Source organism: Penicillium odoratum (genome assembly GCF_028828045.1).
Source record: "Penicillium odoratum strain IBT 22623 chromosome Unknown utg000002l_segment0_segment0, whole genome shotgun sequence".
Classification (NCBI taxonomy): Eukaryota; Fungi; Ascomycota; class Eurotiomycetes; order Eurotiales; family Aspergillaceae; genus Penicillium; species Penicillium odoratum.
In genome coordinates, this window is record NW_026643144.1 from 2323757 (window position 1) to 2348612 (window position 24856).

The 24856-nt window shown below is 47.7% G+C and overlaps 12 protein-coding genes across 12 annotated transcripts; 6 read left to right on the forward strand and 6 right to left on the reverse strand.

Annotated features, from left to right (window-relative positions):
- Positions 1-173: 173 nt before the first annotated feature.
- N7520_002879 (uncharacterized protein) lies at positions 174-750 on the reverse strand (the record flags this gene model as incomplete). Its single annotated transcript, XM_057136814.1, has 3 exons — positions 174-260; positions 322-684; positions 739-750. 3 exons carry the CDS (start codon positions 748-750, stop codon positions 174-176), a joined length of 462 nt encoding a protein of 153 aa, XP_056999500.1.
- Positions 751-3144: 2394 nt separating this feature from the next.
- N7520_002880 (FG-GAP repeat domain-containing protein) lies at positions 3145-4605 on the forward strand (the record flags this gene model as incomplete). Its single annotated transcript, XM_057136815.1, has 2 exons — positions 3145-3336; positions 3559-4605. 2 exons carry the CDS (start codon positions 3145-3147, stop codon positions 4603-4605), a joined length of 1239 nt encoding a protein of 412 aa, XP_056999501.1.
- Positions 4606-7073: 2468 nt separating this feature from the next.
- Positions 7074-8671, forward strand: N7520_002881 (putative MFS transporter; the record flags this gene model as incomplete). Its single annotated transcript, XM_057136816.1, has 2 exons — positions 7074-7684; positions 7732-8671. The coding sequence occupies 2 exons, from the start codon at positions 7074-7076 to the stop codon at positions 8669-8671; spliced, it is 1551 nt and encodes a 516-aa protein (XP_056999502.1).
- Positions 8672-8968: 297 nt separating this feature from the next.
- On the forward strand, positions 8969-10617 carry N7520_002882 (uncharacterized protein; the record flags this gene model as incomplete). The annotated part of the gene is made up of 4 exons (XM_057136817.1): positions 8969-9226; positions 9284-9548; positions 9608-10278; positions 10354-10617. 4 exons carry the CDS (start codon positions 8969-8971, stop codon positions 10615-10617), a joined length of 1458 nt encoding a protein of 485 aa, XP_056999503.1.
- A 386-nt stretch (positions 10618-11003) lies between these two features.
- N7520_002883 (palmitoyl-(protein) hydrolase) lies at positions 11004-12009 on the forward strand (the record flags this gene model as incomplete). Its single annotated transcript, XM_057136818.1, has 6 exons — positions 11004-11086; positions 11140-11151; positions 11217-11307; positions 11362-11415; positions 11474-11862; positions 11916-12009. 6 exons carry the CDS (start codon positions 11004-11006, stop codon positions 12007-12009), a joined length of 723 nt encoding a protein of 240 aa, XP_056999504.1.
- Positions 12010-12297: 288 nt separating this feature from the next.
- N7520_002884 (putative DUF341 family oxidoreductase) lies at positions 12298-13146 on the reverse strand (the record flags this gene model as incomplete). The annotated part of the gene is made up of 3 exons (XM_057136819.1): positions 12298-12797; positions 12956-13055; positions 13105-13146. The coding sequence occupies 3 exons, from the start codon at positions 13144-13146 to the stop codon at positions 12298-12300; spliced, it is 642 nt and encodes a 213-aa protein (XP_056999505.1).
- Positions 13147-14675: 1529 nt separating this feature from the next.
- N7520_002885 (NAD-dependent epimerase/dehydratase family protein) lies at positions 14676-15605 on the forward strand (the record flags this gene model as incomplete). Its single annotated transcript, XM_057136820.1, has 1 exon — positions 14676-15605. One exon carries the CDS (start codon positions 14676-14678, stop codon positions 15603-15605), a length of 930 nt encoding a protein of 309 aa, XP_056999506.1.
- Positions 15606-16874: 1269 nt separating this feature from the next.
- N7520_002886 (nascent polypeptide-associated complex subunit family protein) lies at positions 16875-17947 on the forward strand (the record flags this gene model as incomplete). The annotated part of the gene is made up of 4 exons (XM_057136821.1): positions 16875-16920; positions 16971-16989; positions 17445-17617; positions 17709-17947. The coding sequence occupies 4 exons, from the start codon at positions 16875-16877 to the stop codon at positions 17945-17947; spliced, it is 477 nt and encodes a 158-aa protein (XP_056999507.1).
- A 452-nt stretch (positions 17948-18399) lies between these two features.
- On the reverse strand, positions 18400-19738 carry N7520_002887 (uncharacterized protein; the record flags this gene model as incomplete). The annotated part of the gene is made up of 2 exons (XM_057136822.1): positions 18400-19594; positions 19656-19738. The coding sequence occupies 2 exons, from the start codon at positions 19736-19738 to the stop codon at positions 18400-18402; spliced, it is 1278 nt and encodes a 425-aa protein (XP_056999508.1).
- A 352-nt stretch (positions 19739-20090) lies between these two features.
- On the reverse strand, positions 20091-21080 carry N7520_002888 (uncharacterized protein; the record flags this gene model as incomplete). The annotated part of the gene is made up of 1 exon (XM_057136823.1): positions 20091-21080. The coding sequence occupies one exon, from the start codon at positions 21078-21080 to the stop codon at positions 20091-20093; it is 990 nt and encodes a 329-aa protein (XP_056999509.1).
- Positions 21081-21782: 702 nt separating this feature from the next.
- Positions 21783-22503, reverse strand: N7520_002889 (uncharacterized protein; the record flags this gene model as incomplete). Its single annotated transcript, XM_057136824.1, has 3 exons — positions 21783-22130; positions 22239-22309; positions 22359-22503. The coding sequence occupies 3 exons, from the start codon at positions 22501-22503 to the stop codon at positions 21783-21785; spliced, it is 564 nt and encodes a 187-aa protein (XP_056999510.1).
- Positions 22504-23686: 1183 nt separating this feature from the next.
- N7520_002890 (Zn(II)2Cys6 transcription factor domain-containing protein) lies at positions 23687-24853 on the reverse strand (the record flags this gene model as incomplete). Its single annotated transcript, XM_057136825.1, has 1 exon — positions 23687-24853. One exon carries the CDS (start codon positions 24851-24853, stop codon positions 23687-23689), a length of 1167 nt encoding a protein of 388 aa, XP_056999511.1.
- Between the last annotated feature and the right edge of the window lie 3 nt (positions 24854-24856).

Below are 24856 nucleotides of genomic sequence, written 5' to 3' on the forward strand. Positions count from 1 at the left end.
GTTACGGATATCCAGTACCATCCGGGACTTCGCGTGCCGTGGGACAAGTAGACTGTCTATTTCAAGCCCATACTCTATGCTAGATAGAATTGAACTCATTGTTCCAATACTAGTACATGCAGATATCAAACAACCAGTCCACAGGTATACATAAAACCGAACATTTGAACAACCTAGTTACTAGGAATCTGACGAACCATCTTCAAGATCTCCGACTCCTGGTCGCCAATAACAGCCCGACCATTGGTCCAATCAACAGTCTAAAAGCAAATTAGTACACCCATCCCAGAAACTAAACCACCGAAATAGAAAGAAACATACCACAGGCCTAACAAAAGAAGACTTATCATCTTTGAACTTCTTGAGAGCATCGTCTGCATTCTTCGCCCCCTTCACCAAGTCCGAAACCGAATAAGTAGCCTTATTTCCCTGTCCGCCAACGCCAGAGGTAGGGCTGATGTAATCAAGAATACTGCGGAGCTGATCAGTCGTGGGGTCGTTGGTTGTTACCTCGAGCTCGAATTCCTCGCGCTGTTGCTTGGCGTGGGAGCTGTAGTCGCTTGCTTGATCTTCTGTGGCGGTTTCGGAGGCGGCTGTGGATGCTTGCTTTAGGATGTTGAGGACGCGGGTGCTGCTCCTGACGCTAGGAGAGTGGAAGAGGGTAATTGGGTCGAGGGTTTTGCTCTGTTTGTTGTTAATTATTTATCAATTGGGGGTGGAAGGAAGGGAGAGGCTTACGAAGCGGAACATTTTGATGGTTATTTTGGATCTGATTTTGGTTGATTGATGGGTTGTAGTGTGCTGTGGTGTTGTAGAAGGTTGGTCAGAGACTTGGAGTCGGAGAAGCTTTAGCTTGCGGATGATGTCATGTGCCGGGATCCCAATTGGGTTTAGACTGGTTTGAGACTGGTTTGGAAGTGGAGGTGGAAGTGGAACTTGGCATTACAAATGTTGCTTTCATCATGTGAAAACTGGTTATAGTTGGCAGGGAAGTACCTATGTCCTGTCAATCACTGCGGAGAACTGCGACTCAATTCCGACCGATTTGAGTTTGGGTTGTGATGTCAAGGTGGACATTCGGATCAACTCCCCAAGCGTCAGCGTTATGAAGCAGTTGGCCTATGCCACTTATTTTAATGCTGTATTTTTCTTGTGAGCTATCTACGTAAGGTAACACTCCCCGTCCAGACAATAGCCTAGTATACGCTACAGTATTTCTGCTCAGCCCTGACACATGTGCAGGAGCCTTATGTATGATTCTAAATAGCGGTTGGTGTGCCTATATATACATCCCCAGAATAGGCATTGATCGGGTTTCGAGTTGCGTAAATAGTTTCCAAGGTAACTCGTTATTGTCCCCTACTATTCCGAATAGTATGGAAGGTCCTGAATTTGAGTTACACTTCCTACCTCGATAGTTAACTAGCCGGTATCCCCTCGATGTTTGAACAGTCAGCAATCATGGTGCTTTACACAACGGGCCGCGAACGCTAAACCCAAGTCGCTTGTATAAAATCATAGTAATACTCGTGTTCTCATGCCTAAGTGTTGCTGGCATATAATATTGAATATACTAAAATAAAACACTGACTACATTTTATATTAGTGGATCTTATCAATTCTCAGACGCGGCAGACTGAAGCATCGCAGTCAGAGGTGTTATCCACACAGCTAATGGTCGCTTCCTGCTATATGTCAGGGAATAAGGCAGTTGTGGGGATGATGATGTGAGCACGTGAGAGTCGACTTACTTTTTCGAATGCCGCATTTCTCGAATTACGGAGAGGCCATTCATGTGGGGTATTCAAAGATTTGTCTACATCGATGTAATAGAGGTACTGTGCCCGGTAACAACGTGGTTAAAGTTACGGAAGGCTGCAGCCAATCAACAGAGAGGATTCGCGGAGAATTTACAGTGACAACGCAGCCAAAGATTGCGGGTAGCTCGCGCAGGGTAATAAACCCTTTCACTCATTCCTCGTTTCAGCGCAAGGCATGCCGAAAGAGGCAATGAAAGGGCGAATAAGCATCGTGCGTGGCAGCAGGGTTCTAGCGTACGTAGAGAAGCGTTTTCTTTTGCGGAGGCGCACGTACATGTACGTTGATTACTTCCCTTCCTCTCGCTACATTCCTTCCAGGGCACGGATTACATGGAAGTATCGCCAAGGGCTGAATCAACACCCGATAACAGTTCAACATTTGAAAGTTGCGAGAGCCCATGACCAAACAGGGTCGAGAGCATGAATCCCTTCCATTCCACGGATGCAGCAGCCGGCCTTTCACGGTGGTGGGTTGTCCAGGAGAAGAAAAGAGGAAGCCAATCTAATTCCTGATGAATTGGTGAAGTGCCTCATGTCTTCGGCTACTGGAAAACTCGTCAAATATGTTTATTCGCATCGGAGCGAGCTAAGTAAACTCTGCACCTTTCGGAATCTTCACTGCGATTTTGGAAAGGAGATAGCCAAGACCAGACCAGGTAGTGTCACTGCACTAAGTTTACAGCTTTTGCAGATGAGGTGGAGTTGCAAGTTCGCGATTATGAACCTCTGTTCTTGAAAGCGTGGCCATGAGATGCGACAAAAAAGTTACTCAAAGCCAGCGTCCACCTTGGATGCGGGCGACAGCCAACTTAAGGCAACTTTAAGTCCACAGCGGAGGTTTCACAGTTCAATGCTGAGAAATTGGAGATACTGGTCTCGAGGAGCAAGGCGTTTATGCGAATATTATGACTTGTGACACTAAATACACGAGCCCAAAAATCGACGTTGGAGGGGCTGCTGGTCCGTACTCTCGTCGATCTCGCGGCGTGCTTGACCAGATTCGAACCTATCAAAATGACGCCAAGAGGAGAAGTATGCATTCCGGCATACACCACAGAAAGCTGGGAATGCGTGAATGGTACGCAAATTACTAATTAGGATTTCCGAATAATTATACTTCATGTAAAGTTAAGTTTTGTCACATTCCAGGTAGCATATCGAAGGGCTTTCTTCATTACAAAATCTAGGGAGTTAACTAACGACCTCGAGCACAGTCTATATAACAGAGCGTGGGACACACTCAACGCCACGCGAGCAGTACGGCATATTCAAATTGACATTCTACCCTAAATTTCCTATATCTTAGGCAAGTGTCTCTGTAAAGATGCGTTTCGCTCCTCTTACCCTTTTGTGCTGCGCTCTTGTCACCGCGCTCTCTGGTGAAGATGCGTCGGGAAAATGGGGTGGGCCTGGGAGTGAGGGAATAATTCCTCATGGGGGTCATAGTATTGGGAATGGGGATGGTGGAGGTGGCGGGAGCTGGGGCGGTTGCAACCCGGCTACGTGTGACGCTCAGGTAGGATCCGTGGATAAATAACGAAGTTGTGTCAATACTAAAACATACGGATTAATCACAGTGTCAAAGTTCATGGAACCAATCTGGAACCTGCGACAGCGGTAGTGGATCTTCCAGCTTACATGGCCTTCTGGTTGGGCAAACTACGTCGTGAGTATTTTTCTAAATACTAGAACTGCAAGTTGTTTGAAAGCTGACCTAATTAGGGGCTGCATTTGTAAGTGTACCGGATCATGGAGCTTCCAACCACAGGCCACCTTTCCTGCTGGTCATTATGTGTCTTCTGTTGCAGTGGGCGACTTCAATAAAGATGGCCATCTTGATTTTGTGACTGCGAATAGCGGCGACGCTGAATTAGGAGTCTTCCTCGGGACGGGATCAGGAAGTTTCCAGGCGGAGACTAACTTGTCTGTGAGGAACTTTGTAAATAGCGTGGCAGTGGGCGACTTCAACGAAGATGGCCATCTCGATATCGTGGCTGCGATTGTCAACGACATCGTAGGAGTCTTCCTCGGGACGGGATCAGGAAGTTTCCAGGCGGAGACCACCTTCCCTGTAGGGTCCGAACCAAATAGCGTTGCAGTGGGCGACTTCAACAGAGATGGCCATCTCGATATCGTGACTGCGAATTTAAACGACAGTACCGTGAGCGTCTTGCTCGGGACGGGATCAGGAAGTTTCCAGGCACAGGCTAAATTCGCTGTGGGGACCTTTCCATGGAGCGTTGCAGTGGGCGACTTCAACAGAGATGGCCATCTCGATATCGTGACTGCGAATTTTAAGGACAGAACCGTGAGCGTCTTACTCGGGACGGGATCAGGAAGTTTCCAGGCGCAGACTACCTTCCCTGTGGGGATCGATCCAGTTAGCGTTGCAGTGGGCGACTTCAACGGAGATGGCCATCTCGATATCGTGACTGCGAATGGCGGCGACGGTAACGTAGGAGTCTTGCTCGGGACGGGATCAGGAAGTTTCCAGGCGCAGATCACCTTCCCTGTGGGGTCCAGTCCGTCGGGTGTTGCAGTGGGCGACTTTAACGGAGATGGGCATCTCGATATCGTGACTGCGAATACCGACAACGCTACCGTGAGCGTCTTGCTCGGGACAGGATCAGGAAGTTTCCAGGCACAGCTTACATTCGCTGTGGGATCCAATCCGCTTGCTGTTGCAGTGGGCGACTTCAACGGAGATGGCTTGCTCGATGTCGTGGCTGCGAATTCTGAAAGCCAGACCGTGAGCATCTTACTTGGGACTTGCGCGACTAACTAGAGTTGGGGAATTTGTCAACCTGATTGCCGTGTCATTTAGTACATGTAGAAGATCTTATATCAAGCTGAGAAGTGGTAGTTAGTCATTTGACCACTAACAGTTGTCTGATTCAGCGACTACCCACTCCGGTGTTTTCATAATGTAAACCGGATCAGCTCGGAATACCCGCGTCATAACACGCTATACTAGCCCCTAAGGCTAGCAATACCTTCAATCGCGTTTCGCCACTGTAGTTAGTTCTTCAATAAACTCATTCGTTGTTCGCTCAGTACTAGCATGTACGTAAACCCCGTGGCTCAATATCTGTCGGAGCAAGCTATGACAGTATGGGCTAGTAATCCTCTCCGACGAATAGGGACGAGGTTGAGGTCAAACGGAACCAATTCAGGATGATTAAGTTGATTGATTGAAGAACGAACGAATATCACGGGGCAGGTTGAAATAACCCATGGATAGGTACACGGTGAAACGACAGCCGTAATGCCCAGAATACCATTTACTATACAAACATCACAAAGGTAAGTTGGTCACTCGGTAAAAACTCTGTCTGGTTATAAGTCATAATCCACGTCTCGACAATATCTTGCTGTGAGAGCGTTACTATTGAAAAATCTTCGGTGTTGCAACTACGGCCCGCATCCACAAACAGCATACATTCCGGTCTAATTTGCGTTAACAAGATTGCAATGTATCACAGTGAGGAGTAGTCATCCCTTCTTTATGTTTGAAATTATATTTCTTAATATTACAAGGCGAGAATGGGGCGATAGGAATAAACGGTAGAATATAAAAGCTATCCCGACCGAAAGCTTGAGGGCAGTTGCCTTTGATCCAAGCAGATACTCCTAGATGTGGACGTCACGACCAAACCGATGTCGTCTGCTGCAACCTTCCCTCAGCTGAATAAATACTCCCTACCGGATGGGGCTTGCAATGGTAATAAGGACAAGTTGAGGAGAACAGCTTGGGATCTGAAGACGCCTAGATTGTCTGTGGGCGGACTGTTTTGAATTAATGCAAGAGGGCGACGGACTACCATTTATGTAAACAATTTGGAGAAACGCCCTTTTCTGAAACGTTGGGCAATTCAAATCATAAGCGGCCTGAGTTCCTAGAAACCTCGTCGACTATGAGCAAATAAGAAAATAGTCAACAGACTAAATCGCACGTCTCAGAACTATCGCCGGTCTGGCAGGCTCCTAGGAGCTGGCAGTTCGGAACTTCACGAAGTGATACGATTGTCTATAGACTCAGAAGCAGAGGCGGTTTTGTCGTCAAATACTGTAAACTTTTGTCACCACATGCAGTAGTCATGGCCCAATATAGAATGCAAGTATCCGAGCAGATCCATCTTTTTTCCTAGCACCATCAGTCTTCACAGCCTAATTGAGAGATCATAGGAGTATCAGAAGGAGTTTCCTTATGAGAATGTAAAAATTTGATAGTTTTGAAGCAGACTATGTATCACTAATGCCTGTGGTGCGTTGTCGCTAGGGTTGTCGGGTTTACACGCGCACTAATAATTCGAGTGTATCGTTGATGCATAGCCATACGAAGTGGCATACGGAAGGACGGGTTGCACTACAATTATTGGAACAGAAGTATAGTAGATCTGATTAATTATAATATATATATGGACTATTAGGCGCGGAATGGATGGAAAGAGCATCTGTTGGAAGGTGCTAACTCGGAGGTCTGTGGATATATTGGGCCATATCAATGGCCACTTGGCCCGTGCTGTACAAATGATCAGTACTTTGCTCCCTTGAGATATTTTTATTGCCAATGTTGGAATGTGAAGGCTTCGTTACCGCTTTATGTTTGGCTCGTTATCATCAAATCCAGCTGATTTTGAGAAATTTCAAATATTCATGCGCTTTGTCCTTGCAGATTTGATGAGTGATTTGAATCATCTTCCTCGCTTCATTATCCCTGTGCATGATTTCACTTATACGGGGGTCAACATTTTCGGCAAGTCACTGGCGGAACTCCGAACAAGTACAGGAATCGGCTCAAGTCTGTCTCGGCCCAACATTATCGGCCTTTGAACTTGATGCAAACAAATGAACTTGATTCGACCCTTCTGACCGACATTAGCCGTTCTCCATGTGACACGAGAGTGAGCCAATCTTATCTCATATCTTTCAGCCACCGGGGAAGCTGGCAGGTGGATAGCGAGCTGGGGGAGTGGGGGAAGATCGCTATGAACCGCCCATTATTGGACGGATAGAATTTTGATTTTAAGAAGTTTATAGCCATCGCTGACGACCACCAATGATAGACCCGCGCTAATATAAATGCGTGAATGATGACAACATTGATTCGCAAGGAGGCGTGGGGGAACGCGGGGAAAGATGCCCCCAAACTTAAGTTTAAGCGTGGGGGCATCCAGAGATAAAACCCGGGGAAAGATCGAAACACATTTTCATTCCAGGGCTTTTGTGCAGAATATTACTCCGCACAGCAGTATGTCGAAACCAAGTGCAATTCACGATGAAGACCCACAAGCTATGAAGGATGGCCAAGCAGTCGATCCACCTCACATATCCTTGACTGAGAAGGAGAACAAGCGCATCTGTCACAAGACCGACCGTACCATCTTGCTTGTTCTGATGTGGGTCTACTTCTTACAGATCCTGGACAAGACTGTTCTTGGATATGGAGCCACATATGGTATGGTGACCGACACAGGGTTGACTGGAAATGAATACTCGCTGGTTGGCTCCATTGGCCCAATCGCTCAACTATGCTGGCAGCCATTCTCATCCTACCTCATCGTCAAAGTCCCTCCCAAGATCCTCATGCCAACGCTCTGCCTTGGCTGGGGTATTGCCCAGGCCTGCATGGCCGCTTGCCACAATTTCAGCGAGCTGATGGCTGCTCGCTTCTTCCTCGGGCTTTTCGAGGCAGGATGCTTGCCACTATTCGGTATCATTACTAGCCAGTGGTATCTTCGATCGGAACAACCGATCCGCATTGCAGCGTGGTACAGCACTAATGGAATTGCGACCATTGTGGCGGCTGGACTGTCGTACGGTCTCGCGCACATCAACTCCGACATTCTGGCATCATGGCAAATGTAAGTCTAGACCAAAAGACGCGGCGAAGCGTACTAACAAGTCTCAGCATCTTCCTCTTTGTAGGTCTGGTCACTATTGTCTCCGCCCCAATCGTCTACTGGCGCCTAGACAACGACGTCAGCACCGCTCGATTCCTGAACGAAACCGAGAAACTCCAGGGCATGGAGCGACTCCGCGCCAATCAAACTGGCACCGGAAGCACGGAATTTAAGCTCAGTCACGTCTACGAAGCTGTCCTCGAGCCGAAAACGTACTTCTGGATCGCTATGGCAATGCTGCTCAATATCGGTGCCAGCGTGACCAACACATTCGGACCCTTGATTCTAGGCGGCCTGGGATACGGAAAATATCGCACCAGCCTCTTAACAATGCCGTTCGGTGCCATGCAATTCGTCGTTATTCTTATTGCAAGTTTCCTAGCTCAAAAAGCTCGCATTAAAGGCGCTATCCTAGCAGTTTTCATGCTTCCTGTGGTCGCTGGTCTGGCCATTCTATATGCCATCCCTCGAACGAATGCAAACCAAGGCGCTCTCCTTGCAGGCTACTACTTACTTGCATTCTTGTTCGGTGGAAACCCCTTGATTGTGACCTGGATTGTCGGTAACACGGCAGGTAGCACTAAGAAGTCAGTTGCCATGAGTCTGTTCAATGCGGCAACATCAGCCGGCAATATTGTGGGTCCTTTGCTGTTCAACTCGAAGGATGCGCCTTCTTATCACCCTGGCTTGCAAGCTTGTTTGGGCATTTTCTCCGCCCTGGTGGGCGTTGTCCTTATTCAGTGGGGTAATCTTTGGTTCCTCAATAAGCAACAAGCTCGTCGTCGTGTTCGGAACGGGAAGAGCGCTATCATTGTCGATCATTCGATGCAATCGCACTTCCGTGGTGTTGAGGAAGGTGATATGGATGGAGTCACTCACGCTGGCGGCACACAGGTGGCTCAGGACATGACCGATAGGGAGAATGATGAGTTTGTTTATATTTATTAGTATAAAATCAATGGCCAATCACGATGCTTCAATGAAATTTTTTTAAATGATGTGATACATCTCCTCTCCAGAGTCTAGCCTCGTATCAGTGATATTCAGCACATAACACGCCACTACATGCTGTCACCAGGAGGAATAGAGTTCTAGACTGTGGGCGGTGTGTCTCTGTTTACACTCGCAGAGCCTCCATGGCTCTCTTGGCCTCTCCACCGCTCCCTGTCAGTGATTGATTAGCTTCTCAAGTGTTTATATTACCGAAGCACTCTAAACTGCATTCTCATATTACTCACAACGAATATGGAGCAATATCTTCTAGAGAATGTCACTCGCTACCAAACCCTGATTCAACGGTTCAAGAAACCTGCACAGAAAGCGACCGGTAGCAACGATGCTGAAATGAGTTCGGAAATGGTCATGGCTACTCGAATTCGGCCCTTGTTAGAAGAAGAGATCTCTTCAGGGCAGGTAGTTGCTATATATCCCCGTGATGAAAAGAGTGGAGTAGTGGATCTTCATGAGCTGAAGAGGGTGGTCAGGGGTCTCCCCACTCTGAACGTCAGTTTCCTGTATACCTTAAGACACCAACAATGCTAATTCATTTGGAGAAATCAGTCTTCCAACTTCAGAGTTGGCAAGGTCTTCGGCCCGGATCGTACTACGGAAACGATTTACGAAGATACAGTGCAGCGACTTCTTCCTCATGCATGGGAAGGAAATATTGGAACACTCTTTGCCTATGGCCAGACTGGGTCGGGAAAAACGTTTACTGTCAGTGGGTTGGAGCGATTGATTGCCAGATCCTTGTTCGATGGAACACTAGCAGGTGAACGGAAGGTTCATGTCTCTATTTTTGAATTGGCAGGGAACTCAGCATTTGGTAAGATCCATCGATTGACAATTAGTGCCTTTCAGTCAAGTTAATATAAACACACCCAGATCTCCTAAACTCTCATGCCCCTTTTATGATCCTAGAGGACTCTTTTGGAAACACCCAGCTTGTTGGTATCCAAGAACACCAAGTCCAGAACACGACAGAGCTACTCACCTTGGTTGACCAAGCCACGGCATTTCGACAAACTGCGTCTACAGAGAAAAACGATGGATCTTCGCGATCACACGCCATCTGCCGCATCAGAATCAAGAATCCCGCTCCCGACGCTCTAGAAGATGGGATTCTATACCTGATCGATCTTGCAGGTTCAGAAGCCGCTCGAGATATTGCAAATCATACAGCCGATCGCATGAAAGAAACGCGCGACATCAATACCAGTCTTTCGATCCTCAAAGATTGCATTCGCGGCATGGCTGATCTTGAGAATCCCGCCACAGCAGGAAAGCCTTCTAAGAAACCATACATTCCTTTCCGCCAGAGTATGTTGACGAAAGTCCTTAAACATCTTTTTGACCCAGAGGGCAACCGTTGTTGTAGGACTACGGTACTCGCATGTGTGAATCCCAGCTTCTTGGGTACAGGTGCAACCAAAAATACGCTTCGGTATGCGGAAATGCTGCGTTCGGCTCGGCCGATTCGGAAGGGTGTTGCGTATGACCCTACGAATCCCAATACTTGGAGTAATAAGGACTTGCGATCGTACATTAGAATCCAGGTGAGCTTCGATGATTTAGCATACATTAGAGTAGGTCACTTTGCTCTCGATTGTACTAACTTTCTTTTTCCTCAGTCAGGGGATCCGTCGATTACTCCCTCTGACCTTGCTCCTCATGAGTCTGGCACTCAGCTGCTGCGGATTCCAACGGAGAAATTCGTTGAGCGATGTCTTAAAACTCATGGCGTTACCAAGGAGCAAGCCGATATTACGCTAAATTGTGGAAGCTGCACATTGATTCTCGACGTGCTGCTCATTGATATCTCTGGGATCAGTATTGTTCACCGTATGTGCACCCTACACATGTGCTCGTATATAATATCCAGTGGGGAGATTTAACGAATATAAGAGGATAGTTGAATCCTGGCAAGCTGTAGATGTCTAAAGTCAGGGTGTCAATACATCGAAATTGCTCAGTTGATATGTATTCATACTAAAGATATATCACCAACCTCATATTCACTGCTGACGTAAAGATTACAACTACATGCCGATTAGCATCATGCTCTCCATTTCTCAAATTGTCCCCATGACTCGAACTGCAGGATGACTGGATCTACGGCTCAGATCTATATATTGATTGTCCTTACATATTGCGTAGGCGGTGTATCATCCCTTTGAATAACCTCGGTGGCAGAATAGTGGAGTCAACAAAGTGCCGGGCCAGCGCTCACATTCTTCCTAGTCACTCTCTTTGTAGATATCTCCCTCCAATATCAGTCAAAATGGCAACTCGCGCTCCATTTGTTGTTCCTGCGCTGAAGAAGCACACCGCGACGGTCATCATGGCCCACGGCCTGGGCGATAAGTATGTCTCCACCCCGCCAACGACCGACTGCAGCTAACCAGTTCTCACCACAGTGGCGCAGGATGGTGTGTCTCGAAACCCTAGAACAATGCCCCGACTCACATTATTGATACTCGAATTCTCAATCCAGGATGTCCCTCGCCCAGAACTGGCGCCGTCGCAACAAGTTCGACGAGGTGGCTTTCGTCTTCCCCAATGCACCCAACATCCCCATCACAGTGGTATGACCAATATCAACACTCCGATAGGATCCAAACCAGGGCTAATGGCTCTAGAACTTTGGCATGGCCATGCCGGGATGGTACGATATCGCCAAGCTGGGCGCTGATGTAAGACCCCAATACCCTCTTCCATTGGATCGCTTCCGCTAAGTTTGCATTTCTATAGCTCGATATCCAAGAATCCGTCCGCACCCAGGACGAACCTGGTATCCTGCGCTCGCGCGACTACTTCAACACCCTTATCAAGGAAGAGATTGAGAAGGGAATCAAACCTTCGCGCATCGTGCTGGGTGGGTTCTCGCAGGGTGGTGCCATGTCTTTGTTCAGTGGTATCACAGGCAAGGAGAAGCTGGGTGGTGTTTTCGGACTGTCGTGCTACCTGCTGCTTAGCGATCGCATCAAGAATCTCATTCCCGAGGGCTTCCCTAACAAGGAGACTCCGTTCTTCTTGGCGCATGGTCAGGATGATGGCGTTGTGAAGTTTGAGTATGGTGAGACTTCGTACAAGTGGATTAAGGATTTGGGCGTGGAAAACATTTCTTTCAACAAATATGCGTATGTCTCCTTTGGTTTTTGGAAGGTTGCGATATGCTAATGTTTTAATTTAGTGGTCTTGGACACTCGGCGGATCCTCAGGAGATTGATGATCTTGAGAAGTTCCTTGAGAAGTGTCTTCCTGCTGAGGATGCTGCTGGTTTATGAATCGACGAAGGTCATACGACTGAGAATTTGCACTGGGGGCTCACGCTGGTTCTTGGGCTTGTAGTGTTACTTGCTGCACTGGCCTGGGCCAAATCCCGATCCCAATCCCGATCATCACAGCCAGAGAAATCCCACTAGAATTGCCTTCCCTGACACTGGAATTGACATTGTATTTCAAATTTGAGAAATGCCCATTGAATAGAAATCTCAGGCCACCAAACCCGGCATAAGAATGAATATAAAGGCAACTCCATCCCCAGCTCAAAGCTCAAACACCCTTCACCAATTCTAAACCCCCACAACCTTCGCAACAGCCGCCTCAATAACCCTGACCATGGCATCGGTATTCTTCGCATCAAACGGAACCATATGCTTCGACCCATGATCATAAAACTCGGCCTTAGAAGGCTCACAAAGCTTGTAAAGCTCCATACTACTATCATAAATAGAATCCAACTTCCCCACCACATTCGCCGTGGGGATATTAATTGGGTAAGTATCCGGTGCAGCTTTGATCTGCATCAAACCAGATTCCTCCCATGGCGCAGCTCCACACAGGAAAACAGCGACGCGGAAGAGAGGCGGAGCGCCGGGGTTCTTCTTTGCGTGCTGGATGATCATTGCGGCTGCTAGTGCAGCGCCTTGTGAGAAGCCTAGGACAGCGTCGAATGGGCCTTCTTCGGCAATTGTGCGGTGGGTATGCTCGATTGCTTCTGTTACTGTTGATCCAGGGGTTCTGTCGCGGTCATAGTGGTTGTAAAAGGGGCCGTCTACTACGCCTTCGAGTTCTAAGGACTTGTTAGTTATTATGCCTTTTTCTCATTTTTTGTGTGGATGGTCAGTAGGGGAATGGGTGTTTTTGGTATTTGTTTTTTTGGGGGGATGAGCGGGGTGAGTGGGGATTTCGTTTGGAGATCAGATGAGATCGGATGAGATGATTCCGTACCCCCTTCGACTGGCGCGACGAATTTGCCATTCATGAATTTGAACGTGTGACCCTTTTTAGAAAGCTTTTGTCTCAGGCCACCTATTTGGATCTCAAGGATCTGGGGGTTATTAGTCTTGCACGGGTCTTTTCGTCGGAAGTGTAATTACCTCGGTGTTGGTGCTCGCACCGTGTAGACAGAGGAACTTCATGGCGGGTGAATCGATGGGTTGCAGGTTGCAATTGTCAAGTTGAATAGCACAAGTGCGTGAAAATAGAAGTCTTGAAAAGGGAGAATTGGGGGCTCAGCTGCAGTCTCGTGCAGAGGGGCGATCGGAGTAATATTGGTGGATCAATAGTAGCATGTGCATGCAGGGGGGTGAGGGGGAGATTTTCTGGTGTGTACAAAAAGGACACAGCGAGATCGGAGGCTAAAATGACTCGCTTGACAAGAACGTGAAAAAAGAGAAATTTGTGTTGTTTGATCTGATCCTCAAGATAAGATTGACATTGACACCGGAATCTTCAGCCTTTTAGGGATTAATTAGAGTTGAAGCTAAAAATAGCCAACTTTTCGGGGAAAGTACAAATGCCAGTGGATACCGTCTGGGGGATGAGATGCCCATAGATTTTGATCGCCTACTGCCAAATGTAATAAATCCTTAAGTGGTATAGAGATGCCCATAGATTTTCCTCTCCTTGCGGCCGGCGGCGATCGGAATGCTTTTCCAGGTACCCCCAAATCGATAGGCGCTCCACGAAGGAGCAATGCTTTCCCGGAAAGGCAATTATGACTAGCGGAGTATCCATATTTGGGGTTCTGGGTCTTCACGAAGTTGGCCAGTAAGCCGACATCTTCTTGGAAATCTATACATCGAGGACTGACACTGCAAATTAACCAAAGCAGACAAAACTTCCCAGGCGTGCTTTTCAGTACTGGTAGAGAGAGAGAGTAGGTATACTATAGTCATAGCTAGACGGTCGCAAGTTTTGCTCCACTGGTTGGCGAAGGACAAAGACAGATTAGTAGCAAGCACGCAAGATTCCAGCGTATGCATTTGTTGGCCTTGGCCTGGTTGAGACTAGAGAGCCAGCAGCTCGGTAGCGTACTGTTGACTGAATCCTCTTGCCAGCCCAGACGTCATAACATTGGTTCAGCACAGGATTAAGGCAGATAAACCAATTATGAAAATATGAAAAAGTGTCAAAAACATAAAATAAAATAAGCGGACTCATCGACTCTAGCTCGGGTAAGCGAAGTGTCGAGATCAATAGCTCTCAGCTCAGCCACACTGGGGATATTCAATGATACGGCAAAGTTCCTGAAATCAATAACAAATCTTCTTGTTCTATGTTCCCTGGCCTGTCAAAGATGTGGTGCTCTTTTCGGAGTCAAAATGACAGTTCAGTGATATCCATTTGTGTTTATAATGGAATACAGTGTTCAGTATTCGAAATCAGGTAGTTTCGCTTAATACACCCACAAACCTCAAGGAAGACTATTTACTTCAAGCATTCTACTTAAAACATCGTTCTGCTGCAACTCTAGGTATTTCACGTGTTCAAATGATCTCCTCTGCTTGAAGGCAAATGTCATCATGATGATCTTGATAGCAGTAATGGTTTGCCTTCTTGCCGGCCCTTCATCTGAAGATCCATATTATTCTCGGATTTAAATGTGCCTAAAGTTTTCATCATCTATCTTCCTGACCGCGAGATGTTCAGAGCCACACTCGCAACAATGGGTCGCATCATCGTGACCGGCGGCTCCGGTAAAGCTGGTCAAACCATCATCACCGAACTCCTCAACGCAGGACATACGGTCCTGAATCTCGATCTTGCCCCAACTTCCCAGGCAGGAGTGCATACCCTAAAGACCGACCTCGTTGACAGCGGCCAAGTCTTCAATGCACTCTCGGGCCAATGGGCACTAACCGAGCCCTTCCCAATAGGCCTCCCTCCACCCCCCGACGCCGTAGTCCACATGGCGGGCTACGCACGTAACATGCTCGTTCCAGACAACGAGACCTTCCGAGCAAACACACAAGGCACATACAACATCTGCGAAGCAGCATGCAAGCTCGGAATCCGCAAGCTTATCATCGCAAGCAGCATCACCGTGTACGGTGTAGCATTCGCTCAAGGCGACGTGAACTATCCCTCCTTCCCAATCGAAGAAGACCAGGACGTCTGCCCAACGGACACATACGCGATCGCGAAACTATGCTGCGAGCGTGTGGCACGCGGCTTTGCAGCCCGATTTGGGGCTGATATTTATGTTCTCCGGATTGGACATGTGATTGGGCCGGAGGAGTACAACCAGGAGATCTTCTACAGTTATGTGCATGAGCCGGAGCGCTGGAAGGTGCATGGGTGGGCGTATCTTGATTCGCGGGATCTGGGTGGGATGTGTGAGGCGGGTTTGCGGAAGGATGGATTGGGATTTCAAGTTTTCAATGCGACGAATGATACGATTACGAACCTGAGGCCTACTATGGAGTTGTTGCGGGAGTTTTATCCCGATACGCCTGTTACGCGGGAGATGGGAGAGTTTGAGGCGCCGTTGACGAATGCGAAAATAAAGCAGATGCTTGGATTTAAGGAGAAGCATAATTGGCGTGACTATTTCAACTTGTGGGATAAGAGAGCGATCATTAATGTTGATTATTGATTACACTATAGTAGACTAAACTGGCAATCAATTGTGACTGAAGCTTGAAGCTTTATTCATCAGGTTCTATAGATCCACTGCCCCGCTTCTCAAAGATGAGCACTTGAATCAAGTCCTTCACTTGTTCCTATCACCTTCCAATGATAGGAATATATGCTAAGAGTCGCATAAGACTAGTAGATATTACGTCAGAATGAAGAGATTATAATATGACTACATAAGGTTCCAACCTGGGAAGTCACAACATATCATGTGGTGAAGTCTGAACCTGGCATATGCAGTATTTGTGATGAATTTTTGCTTGATTTTCTCGTGACTCCTACTCTAGTTCAATCACTGAAGCAATTGATTACGGATCGCTCTCGAGTTAAAATTATCTGTGCTGTTTGCTTCCAACCTGAGCTTAAGGGCATAACCGGTAAAGTAACCGTCTGGATGATGTTAATGCGGTCCGCCTCAAGCCTATCTCTACGTAACGTATAAGACCAGTTTCTTAGGGTCTTCTATCCAAAGCATGGCCTTAGACTTGGACCCCGGTAGAATCGGTGCCTCTGCGAACTGATGCTGTATGCGCATATGCAGCTTTGCGCGACCAAGGATCATGCATTTCTTCATCTTTAAGCCAAATACTTGCTCTTCAAAATGCTAAGAGGCCCCTCGCCAGTGAAACTGTACAGCGAAATAGCAGGTTATCAGGTTATGAGATTATCAGATATGTAGTCTGGCGGGACAAATCCATGGATCAATTGGAAGCTGTCTGTATTTGCGCATTGACCCGGCAGCTCTCCCCAGGGCGGTGGGAGATATACTTAGGGTTTAGCCGAGCTTCAGTTTTTATGTTCGCCCACAATCAATTCCAACAGACTGACAAAACCAAACAACTTCACTTAGAATCATCTAGATACTTAAATGATAATGTTGTTGGAATAAATAAGCCGGTATGTAGAAAAATAGAAATAAAGCGGAGTTTAATAGTGGCGCATTAGCGAATCTTCCGTTTTTGTAACTCCCCACACAAAACTCTCCATAGTGCATCATCATCTTTCCCTCTCGAACTTGAATCCGATTACACACCTCTACCACCTAACCTTCTTTACCGGTAAGAACACCACCAACCCCCTAATTGCGTCCGGAATTTCTATCGAATTTCAAACCTGCGTCCTCCTATCCTTAAGAGACTATCGCTTGCTCGCTCTTTCCCCGCTGTTTGTCGGGGATCATCGGCTAACCCGCTTGACGCTTCAGAAGACCACCCCCCTCACAATCACCATGGATCAAGCAAAGTTGGCTAGAATGCAGGCGAGCGTTCGCATTGGTACGTGAAATCCTTTCGCGGGACTGTTGGACTGTTTGGGGTGATACGAGTCGATGCTGCGATGAAGCTGTGAGCTGGTGGGCATGAGGAGATATGCGCCAGAACTTCGTCCCCCGATCATCTTACGTCCTTTGACTGCCATTGATACCTCGAAATCTTTACAATCCATTTGGTGCAGACTTGCTGACTTTCATCTTACAGGGTACGTATAATCTCTAAACCAAGATCTCTTACCCGACCCCTCCATCCCGGTCTCGGTCTTTCGGTCCATGGATTCGTGTGACGACAATTCCCACGCCTCGATCTTGCCATCTATCATCCCTGTACCGAATTTTTTGGAGATTACGTGCATTTTGTACTTGTGTACTTTTTGATTGGGAACGACGCGACTCGGATTTTCACCAACATTGGGATCTTGCGGCCCGCACGAATCCATGCCGACCGATCACCACCACCAATCCACCACCAAAACCGCACCGCAACCCCAGCATTCTCGCAGACACACCCAACTAACATTCTCACAGAGGCAAGGGTACTCCCCGCCGCAAGGTCAAGAAGGTCGTCCGCAACTCCGGTGCCGATGACAAGAAGCTGCAGGCCACCCTCAAGAAGATGAACGTCCAGCCCATCCAGGGAATTGAGGAGGTCAACATGTTCAAGGAGGACGGCAACGTCATCCACTTCGCCAACCCCCGCGGTAAGCTCACCCAACCCACCCGCCACCCCGCATAGCGCGAGAGCGAACAAGAATCTGTCCGAACCCAAGCAAAACTGACATGTTCTATCAGTCCACGGAGCCGTCCCCTCCAACACCTTCGCCCTCTACGGTAACGGCGAGGAGAAGGAGCTCACTGAGCTCGTTCCCGGTATCCTGAACCAGCTGGGTCCCGACTCCCTTGCCTCCCTCCGCAAGCTCGCCGAGAGCTACCAGAACATGCAGAAGGCTCAGGGTGGTGACAAGAACGATGACGAGGATGATATCCCCGAGCTTGTTGAGGGCGAGAACTTCGAGAGCAAGGCCGAATAAATAGAGTAACGTTGCAAAAATTTTGGTCTATGATCAACTATGATCAATGAAATGTATTCATTCATCCGGTTCCAGTCGGTTGCTTCAAGGTTTTTTTTTCTTATTTGGTTTCCGCTTTCGTATGATGGACTCATGGGTGCGATTCACTAGTGATGTAGGAATACATTACTTTAGGATATGTTGTATGCTAGAGGGACTACATATGCACGTTTGGAGGGTTGTAGAGCTGGATGTGGAAGCGTGAAAAGAGTCCTTGTCGGACGGTTCATAATGTCTACGTCAAATACCCAAGGACTATCATACACCAAAAATCAACCACGACGCCTAGTAATGCACTTTGTTCCCTAGCCAACAAACAGGATCCTCACCTGGTAGATGCTCATTGCTGGATCCTGTCATCATACCTGGAGTATGGATCCGTATACAGTGGTCTGCAATGCAGTCACAGTCATTCAAGAATCCTCCTTCAATCCGCAGATATCAGTGCCAAGAACCTTGTCCACCATGTACCAAAATCGCCAGTAGGAGTTCGACTTCTCGTAATCAAAGGCGCCGTCTTCCCGGAACTGTGGTCCATCACCCACAATATCACCAGTGAACCAGCTCAGGATGGGAATAGATCGTAGCACGCGCTCGGTGACTGTGGGTTGAGGTGGGAGGGCCTCGGCGAGAGGGCGTAGCTTCGTACGTCGAACAGTAGGAATATGTGTCATGTATTCGGATTCGGGCTTCGGCTCCACGGGAGTCGGAACATTGCGCTGGGTCAGCGATGAAGAACGATCAAGACCCGTGGAGACACCAGTGGCGGTGATGGTGGTTCCTGTCACAGTGCCAGTAGTACATGTTGCAGTGGACGAGTCAAATGACTCCGCCTCTTCTGCTTCGGGGGCGTCCCTGACACTGGAGAGGTTATTCATAGCGAAAGACCGTGGCAAGGTGTGGCGGTCTTGGTCCATGCTAGACAGGAAGGAGGTGGATTGTGTGGAGGTCAGGGTGCGCGGCGCACGAGAGCGAAGGGTTGAGTCTGCCGATGAGTCTGCGGGGATTGCCGAGTCCTCGGCGGGTCCGTGGCCATGATACAGCTCACAGAAGACGAGGTGGCCATCGACCTCCTGTGGTGAGTAGAAGCAGGCGCGATCGGCAGCCTGGGAAGAGTCAAAGGTGATCTTGATCCAATGGAAACCGCCAGCGTAGCGCTTAGACTTCCGGTTCGCATCGGCGGATAGATTCGCGCGGATGACAACGTCGCCGCCGCTCAGTAGCTGTGCATACTGGGATGTAGAATTCGGGTCGCTGCGTGGATAATCTTCGCAGATAATGCCTTGTGAAATGCGCTCGTACTTGTCGATGACCTTCCACTCGCTGTCCTTGGCCTTGTACCCATACAGGAAGCATTCGGTCGCGACCTTTTCTGTTTGCTTGCGTGGGTTGTCTAGGCTGGAGGATGAGTTTGACTTTGGGAGGCCGTGGATTTTCTCTTCATCGGCTTGTTGGGCGAATAAACGGCCGAACTCGGCGACATTGGGATTCTCGCGCTTGGCCGGGGTGCCTGTTCTTGTTCGAGATCGAGCATGCTCATATCGTGCGTTTCTTCTCTTGCCGAAGGGTCCTGATTCCTCTGGTGGTCGGCGGGGGTTGCGTGATTCACTGGGTTTATTAGCATATGCCAATTCAAAAGGTTTGCGATCTGGAACGCTATCCTACTTACTCTTTGTAAACGTAACCCCAGGGCAGAAGGTTGCCCTGTTCATCTCTAGCGCGTTCCTCTGGAGGGACGGCGTGGTACTCCATGGCGAAAGGTAAACTTTCCAATAAGCTAGAATAATGGTATGGATGAAGTGGTGAAGACGATCAAATTGTCCCGGAGATGGGGCAGAGCTCGAGTCAAGCAACAAAAAACGGCAGGAAACTTTTAGTAAACACTTGGTTCGCCCGGATACGGGTCACATGACCCGCTATCATGATCTTCAAACATTGACTTTTGAACTTAATAGTAGAGATGTATTTAATGCAAATACTTTCTATTTGAAAAAATCTCTGTATGAATTTATACTATGTACATGATTATCCAGTCACCAAGCCAATACGGAAACACATTCAGAGGTGCAGCATCAGGGACAAAGACCTGGGCCCTTCTTCAAGATCAAACTAGCTTTACAAGCTCCAAAGACTTGTTCCATAACCGTGTCGCCTTCTGCTCATCATAAGCCCAGGTTGAATATCCTGGGTCGACTTGTGTGGCATTGGCCTTCACAGTCTTCGAAATCTGGCAATTCTCGAGATACATACCTCCTTGACCTTCCAATATCCTCGCGGTTGCTGCCCAAACAGTGGTAGCTGCCCCCTGTTCGGGGGTCTTTAAAATCTTCGCCAAGCGGGGATCAGATCCCAAGGCTTGCAGTTGCTCATTCGAAAGGTGCTTCGTAAGACCAGTCATGATACCACCAGGATGAACACTCAAGGAATGGACACCTTTTGAACCAAAGCGACGTTCAAGCTCGTTGGAAGTCCAGACGTTGGCAGTCTTGCTCTGAGCATAAGCCTTCCACGGATCATACTCGGCCTCCAAATTGAGGTTCTCGAAGTTGACCTCACCATCACGGTGACCAACGGAGGACAAGATGACAACCCTCGATTGTAGCTCCGATGTCGATGACTTCTGGAGAACAGGAAGTAGAAGTTGAATGAGCAAAAATTGGGCAAGGTGATTGGTTCCGAATTGAGTTTCGAATCCGTCCATTGTTCTTCCTTCGGGGGTAGCCATGACACCCGCGTTGTTGATGAGGATATTCAAACGACCAGACAAGGTAAGAAAAGTTTCCGCACATCTGCGAACGCTAGCCAGAGACTCTAGGTCGAGCTCGAGCAGGTGGACGCGGTCACTATCAAGGAATGAGCCGAGGGCTGATTTGGCCTTGTTAACATCGCGCGCGGTGACATAAATCGTAGCACCGCTTTTGAAAATTGCTTTGGCTGTCTCGATACCATTTCCTGACGAGCAGCCGGTAATCAGCACTGTTTTGTCGGGCCATTGCCCGTTAAGTTGCTCGTCTTCAATAATCTGGGATGCCGTGGGCCGAGCATCGCCGGGACCGTTAGGCTGTTGGTGTACAGCTTCGTACTTGGTAGCCATGAATTCAATTGAAATGAGAGAGAAATTATTTTAAAATGCTTGCGCGGGTACAAGAATCAAGAGAGTACTTTCTACAGCTTTATTTACTAGGTATTTCTTAAAACCGTTATCTATAAATCCGGGTGGAGATACATGTGTATATATTGATGACCCGGATGACAGCTTGGGTCCGGTTACCTCCGTCCAAACCTACATGGATATTTAAAGTTGAGGAGGACTATCTAAATATTTGGGAATTATTTAGGAATACCTTGGGCATTATTTGACCTGAAAAGATCGCTCCTTGTGAGGAAGAAAAGCATGAAGTTACGTGGGTGCAGGGTCACCGCAAAATTAAACGGAAGTCAACTTCAGGCTACAATTACCGAATACTGGGGCAGATCGCCATCATGTGTATTATTGAAGCTCTGGCACAACCTTTAAAGAAACGCAGATTCTTGCAAATTCGAATTGCGAGGTTTTATGTGCATGGATAGAAAGAGTGAATAAGATACGAGTCCTATGCATTTATCTTCAAACGCAACGGAATATTAATTTTTCACCCCGCTTCGCTCGCCATGCATTGGTTGAATTGATCAGCTCAGGACAACCTCTCACAGTCCAATGCCACTTCTTCAAGAATTCCTCTGTGAGCTCCCAATTTTGTACATCCCAAGGCTCTCCCCACACCAGTAGCCCAGCATTACCAGCAGTTGGAGAATTTCAAAAACCCATGATATCATTGCAAAGCTCACAGTCATCCCAGTCATCACCGGCTTCAATCAAATTGTCACGCATTTTTGGTAATGGGAAGAAGTCAAGCCAAGGGTGATGGGGCACCGTTCTTTGAATCTTGGTCGGCCGGAGGCTGAGAGGCGTCTCAACATTATCATGGGATAATAACACCTCGGGACCCGAGGCGAGATTAAAAGGCGATATAGCGTCGTCGGTCATATCATCCAAGTTGAGTCCGATACTTTCCAAGTTAAGCCCATATGCTCGGAAGACGTTGACCCTGGTCAGTGTCATGAGATGGTCGGAGAGGGGATCTCCGAGAGGATATCGCTCGAACTGATTGAACAGTATTTGAATGAGCCTAAGCTCGAGAAAGCTAGTGCTTTTTTTCTTGAATGAACTTTCCGAAATGCTTTCTCCGGGAAAACTAGCTCCAGATCGTACTATCGTGCTAGACTGGGATGTGACTTTACTCTTTGGAGGGATAGCCTTGTCTGCCTGCCGCCGGCGTTGTCCTAATTTCCTTCAGCATCGAAGTTTCACGCGGTGGCGTTAAACACATACTGTATGCTCTCTGATTAATTCGGTTCTGGCGTCTTCGCCGCTCAGCCAGGTCAGTAATGCCCGTCCAATTGTCAATGGCCTCATCGGGGTTAGGGTTCGACTGCGCTATCTCTTGTGAAGTGTCCATGACTGTCAGCTCTGTCATCAAGTGCTGTGTCCACAAAAATGAAAGGATATGGATCAGCTTATCGCTTACCGCTGATGTTGCTTAAGTCCGTCCCGCTTAAGGTTTGCTTGGCACGGCTCACATGTAATCCATTAAGTCCGAGTGAAACCGGTTAAATCCACTACTTTGAGCTAATTATTCGTAAAGATGCCATTGAATTCATTAATCCCCTCCTTAACAGCCCAGAAAGATCACTAGGGGTATACAATGTCCCGAAATCCCAATCTACCATCCCAAGCGCTCCAAAATTGAAACACGTAAGTACGCGATGACCATCATGCGATATAATACCAACGATAACTTCTCCCGTATACATATACATCGAAGACGAAGTAACAATAACCCTAGATAACCAAAATTAAACAGCACGACTACGTCGCACAGCCGCAGCAACTATAGCAAGACTATACTCAAACATCACCTTAATAGGATGAGCTTAAAACACCGCAAACGAGACTTGTTTCAAATGGTCTTATTCAAAGCTGTGGTGATGCTCATGAATTACTTTGTAGACACTCGGATGATGCATCAGGCGATGCCCTGTGCATAAAAGCATTTCGAAAATCAAGATTGTGCCGAGAAACTCGCTTAGCAGTCTGCCTGAGCTTAGGAGATCGGTTGTCATTTCGGAACATGTGAATTTGAGTGGCTTTGATTCCTGGGACTAGGCAATTATAATCAGGGTGATCATGTGGATGGTTCTATTATGATAGGATTTTGGACCATGGGACTGAGGGGTCAGAGGAGGATTTTTCGGCACTGTTCGTTGGGGACATTTGTTTAGTAGTATATGGCAAACGAGACTATCGAAATTGACTGTGTAATTATGGTGCCGCCGACTCGATCACGCTGGGTGTGTTTTTTTTTGGAAAGGGTAATGAGATTTCCATTGCGCAATTATCATGCAATATGGGCAGGAGCGAAGCAGTATCTCTAGCCTATATATATGAAGACTTTCCGGTTTTTGTACCTAAGTGACATCTACATTCAAATCTATTTTTGGTCTCTTGATCATTCTCTGAAAGAAAGCTGGCCTGATGCACATTCTATTGGCTTCGAGTCTATAGATTTCAATTCTGTAGTTCTTTGTCACAATATGATCCCTGCCACCCCTGGGAAAGAAACTCTATTGAAATATTAAACGATAACTCAAAAGCGAAGCTCATAACGGCATTTGTGATTGAACCCATGAGAGAGCTTTCTCCCACCGAGAATCACCATCCTGTAAAGCCTCCAGTAACTCGGAGACCAATGCTTTCCCTGCATTATTAGCCCACCACCTTTTTCCTTCCAATTTCCCAAGTAAAACGCCCCAATACATTAGTATTAACAGTGAAAAATGCTGTCGGCATCTCACACTATCCACAAAATCCTTATCAACCGCCGCAAGCCAAGCCATGACAGGAGCTGGGTCCGGTGAACGTGCGAATTTCGCATAACAGTGTCGTAAATGCGATAAAACATTCTTGTAAATATCGTGCTGTTTTGAGTATACCCCCGTCATAACAAGATCATTTAACGAAGCCACATGGGCCAGAGCAGCATCTTCATCGGCGTTGAGCTCAGTAGTCGTCTTTTTCCAAAATTCACCTTGGGTAAACAGCTCGATCTTGACCCATGGTTTGGTAACTGCCAAAATTTTCTTGACGCCCTGCAGCAACTCAAACAATACAACAATGTTCGCCGTGATGCATGAGCTCTCGTCTTTTGTGGCAGTGAGACGAGGCGAAGCAATACTGATCGCGATCATAACGATCGAGTGCGCAAACACTGCATCGCAGTTTTCCGGAGTGATGTTGTCAATAGCGTGCCGAAATGGACTGAGACTCCGATTATAGTATTGAAGACCCCTCTCCTGGTAGATGAGAGCCTCAGCGGGTTCGGCGAATGTGGCTAAATGCATTGAAGCCAGAGCCATAATACCGTCCAGCAGGTAGTGGTATTTGAGTGCCAAGCGAGGGATGGTAGTTTGCCAGGTGGCATTCTCGGAATCGCTCACACATAGACTTTTGTACGTGTCAGTAGAGAATTGATGCATTAATTCTAAATTATCGATTTCCTGTTGAGTGGAAAGGGAACAATTTGACACTGGCGAAGAGACGCTATTTTGCGATCGCGCGGAGCTGTCACTCGAGCGCGCGGTTTGATATTTGGATGGTCGGGGCTTGGCAGTCTGGCTACGTGCCGCTGCAACTTTCAAATATGTGCAGTTCAGCTGGCGACTTGTGCAATTAGAGCATGGCGGGCCTTTTTCATCGCACTTGACCCGCCTCTCGCGGCACCGATCACAGCCATTTCGAGATTTATGGTGCGGTCTCAACGGGGGCATATT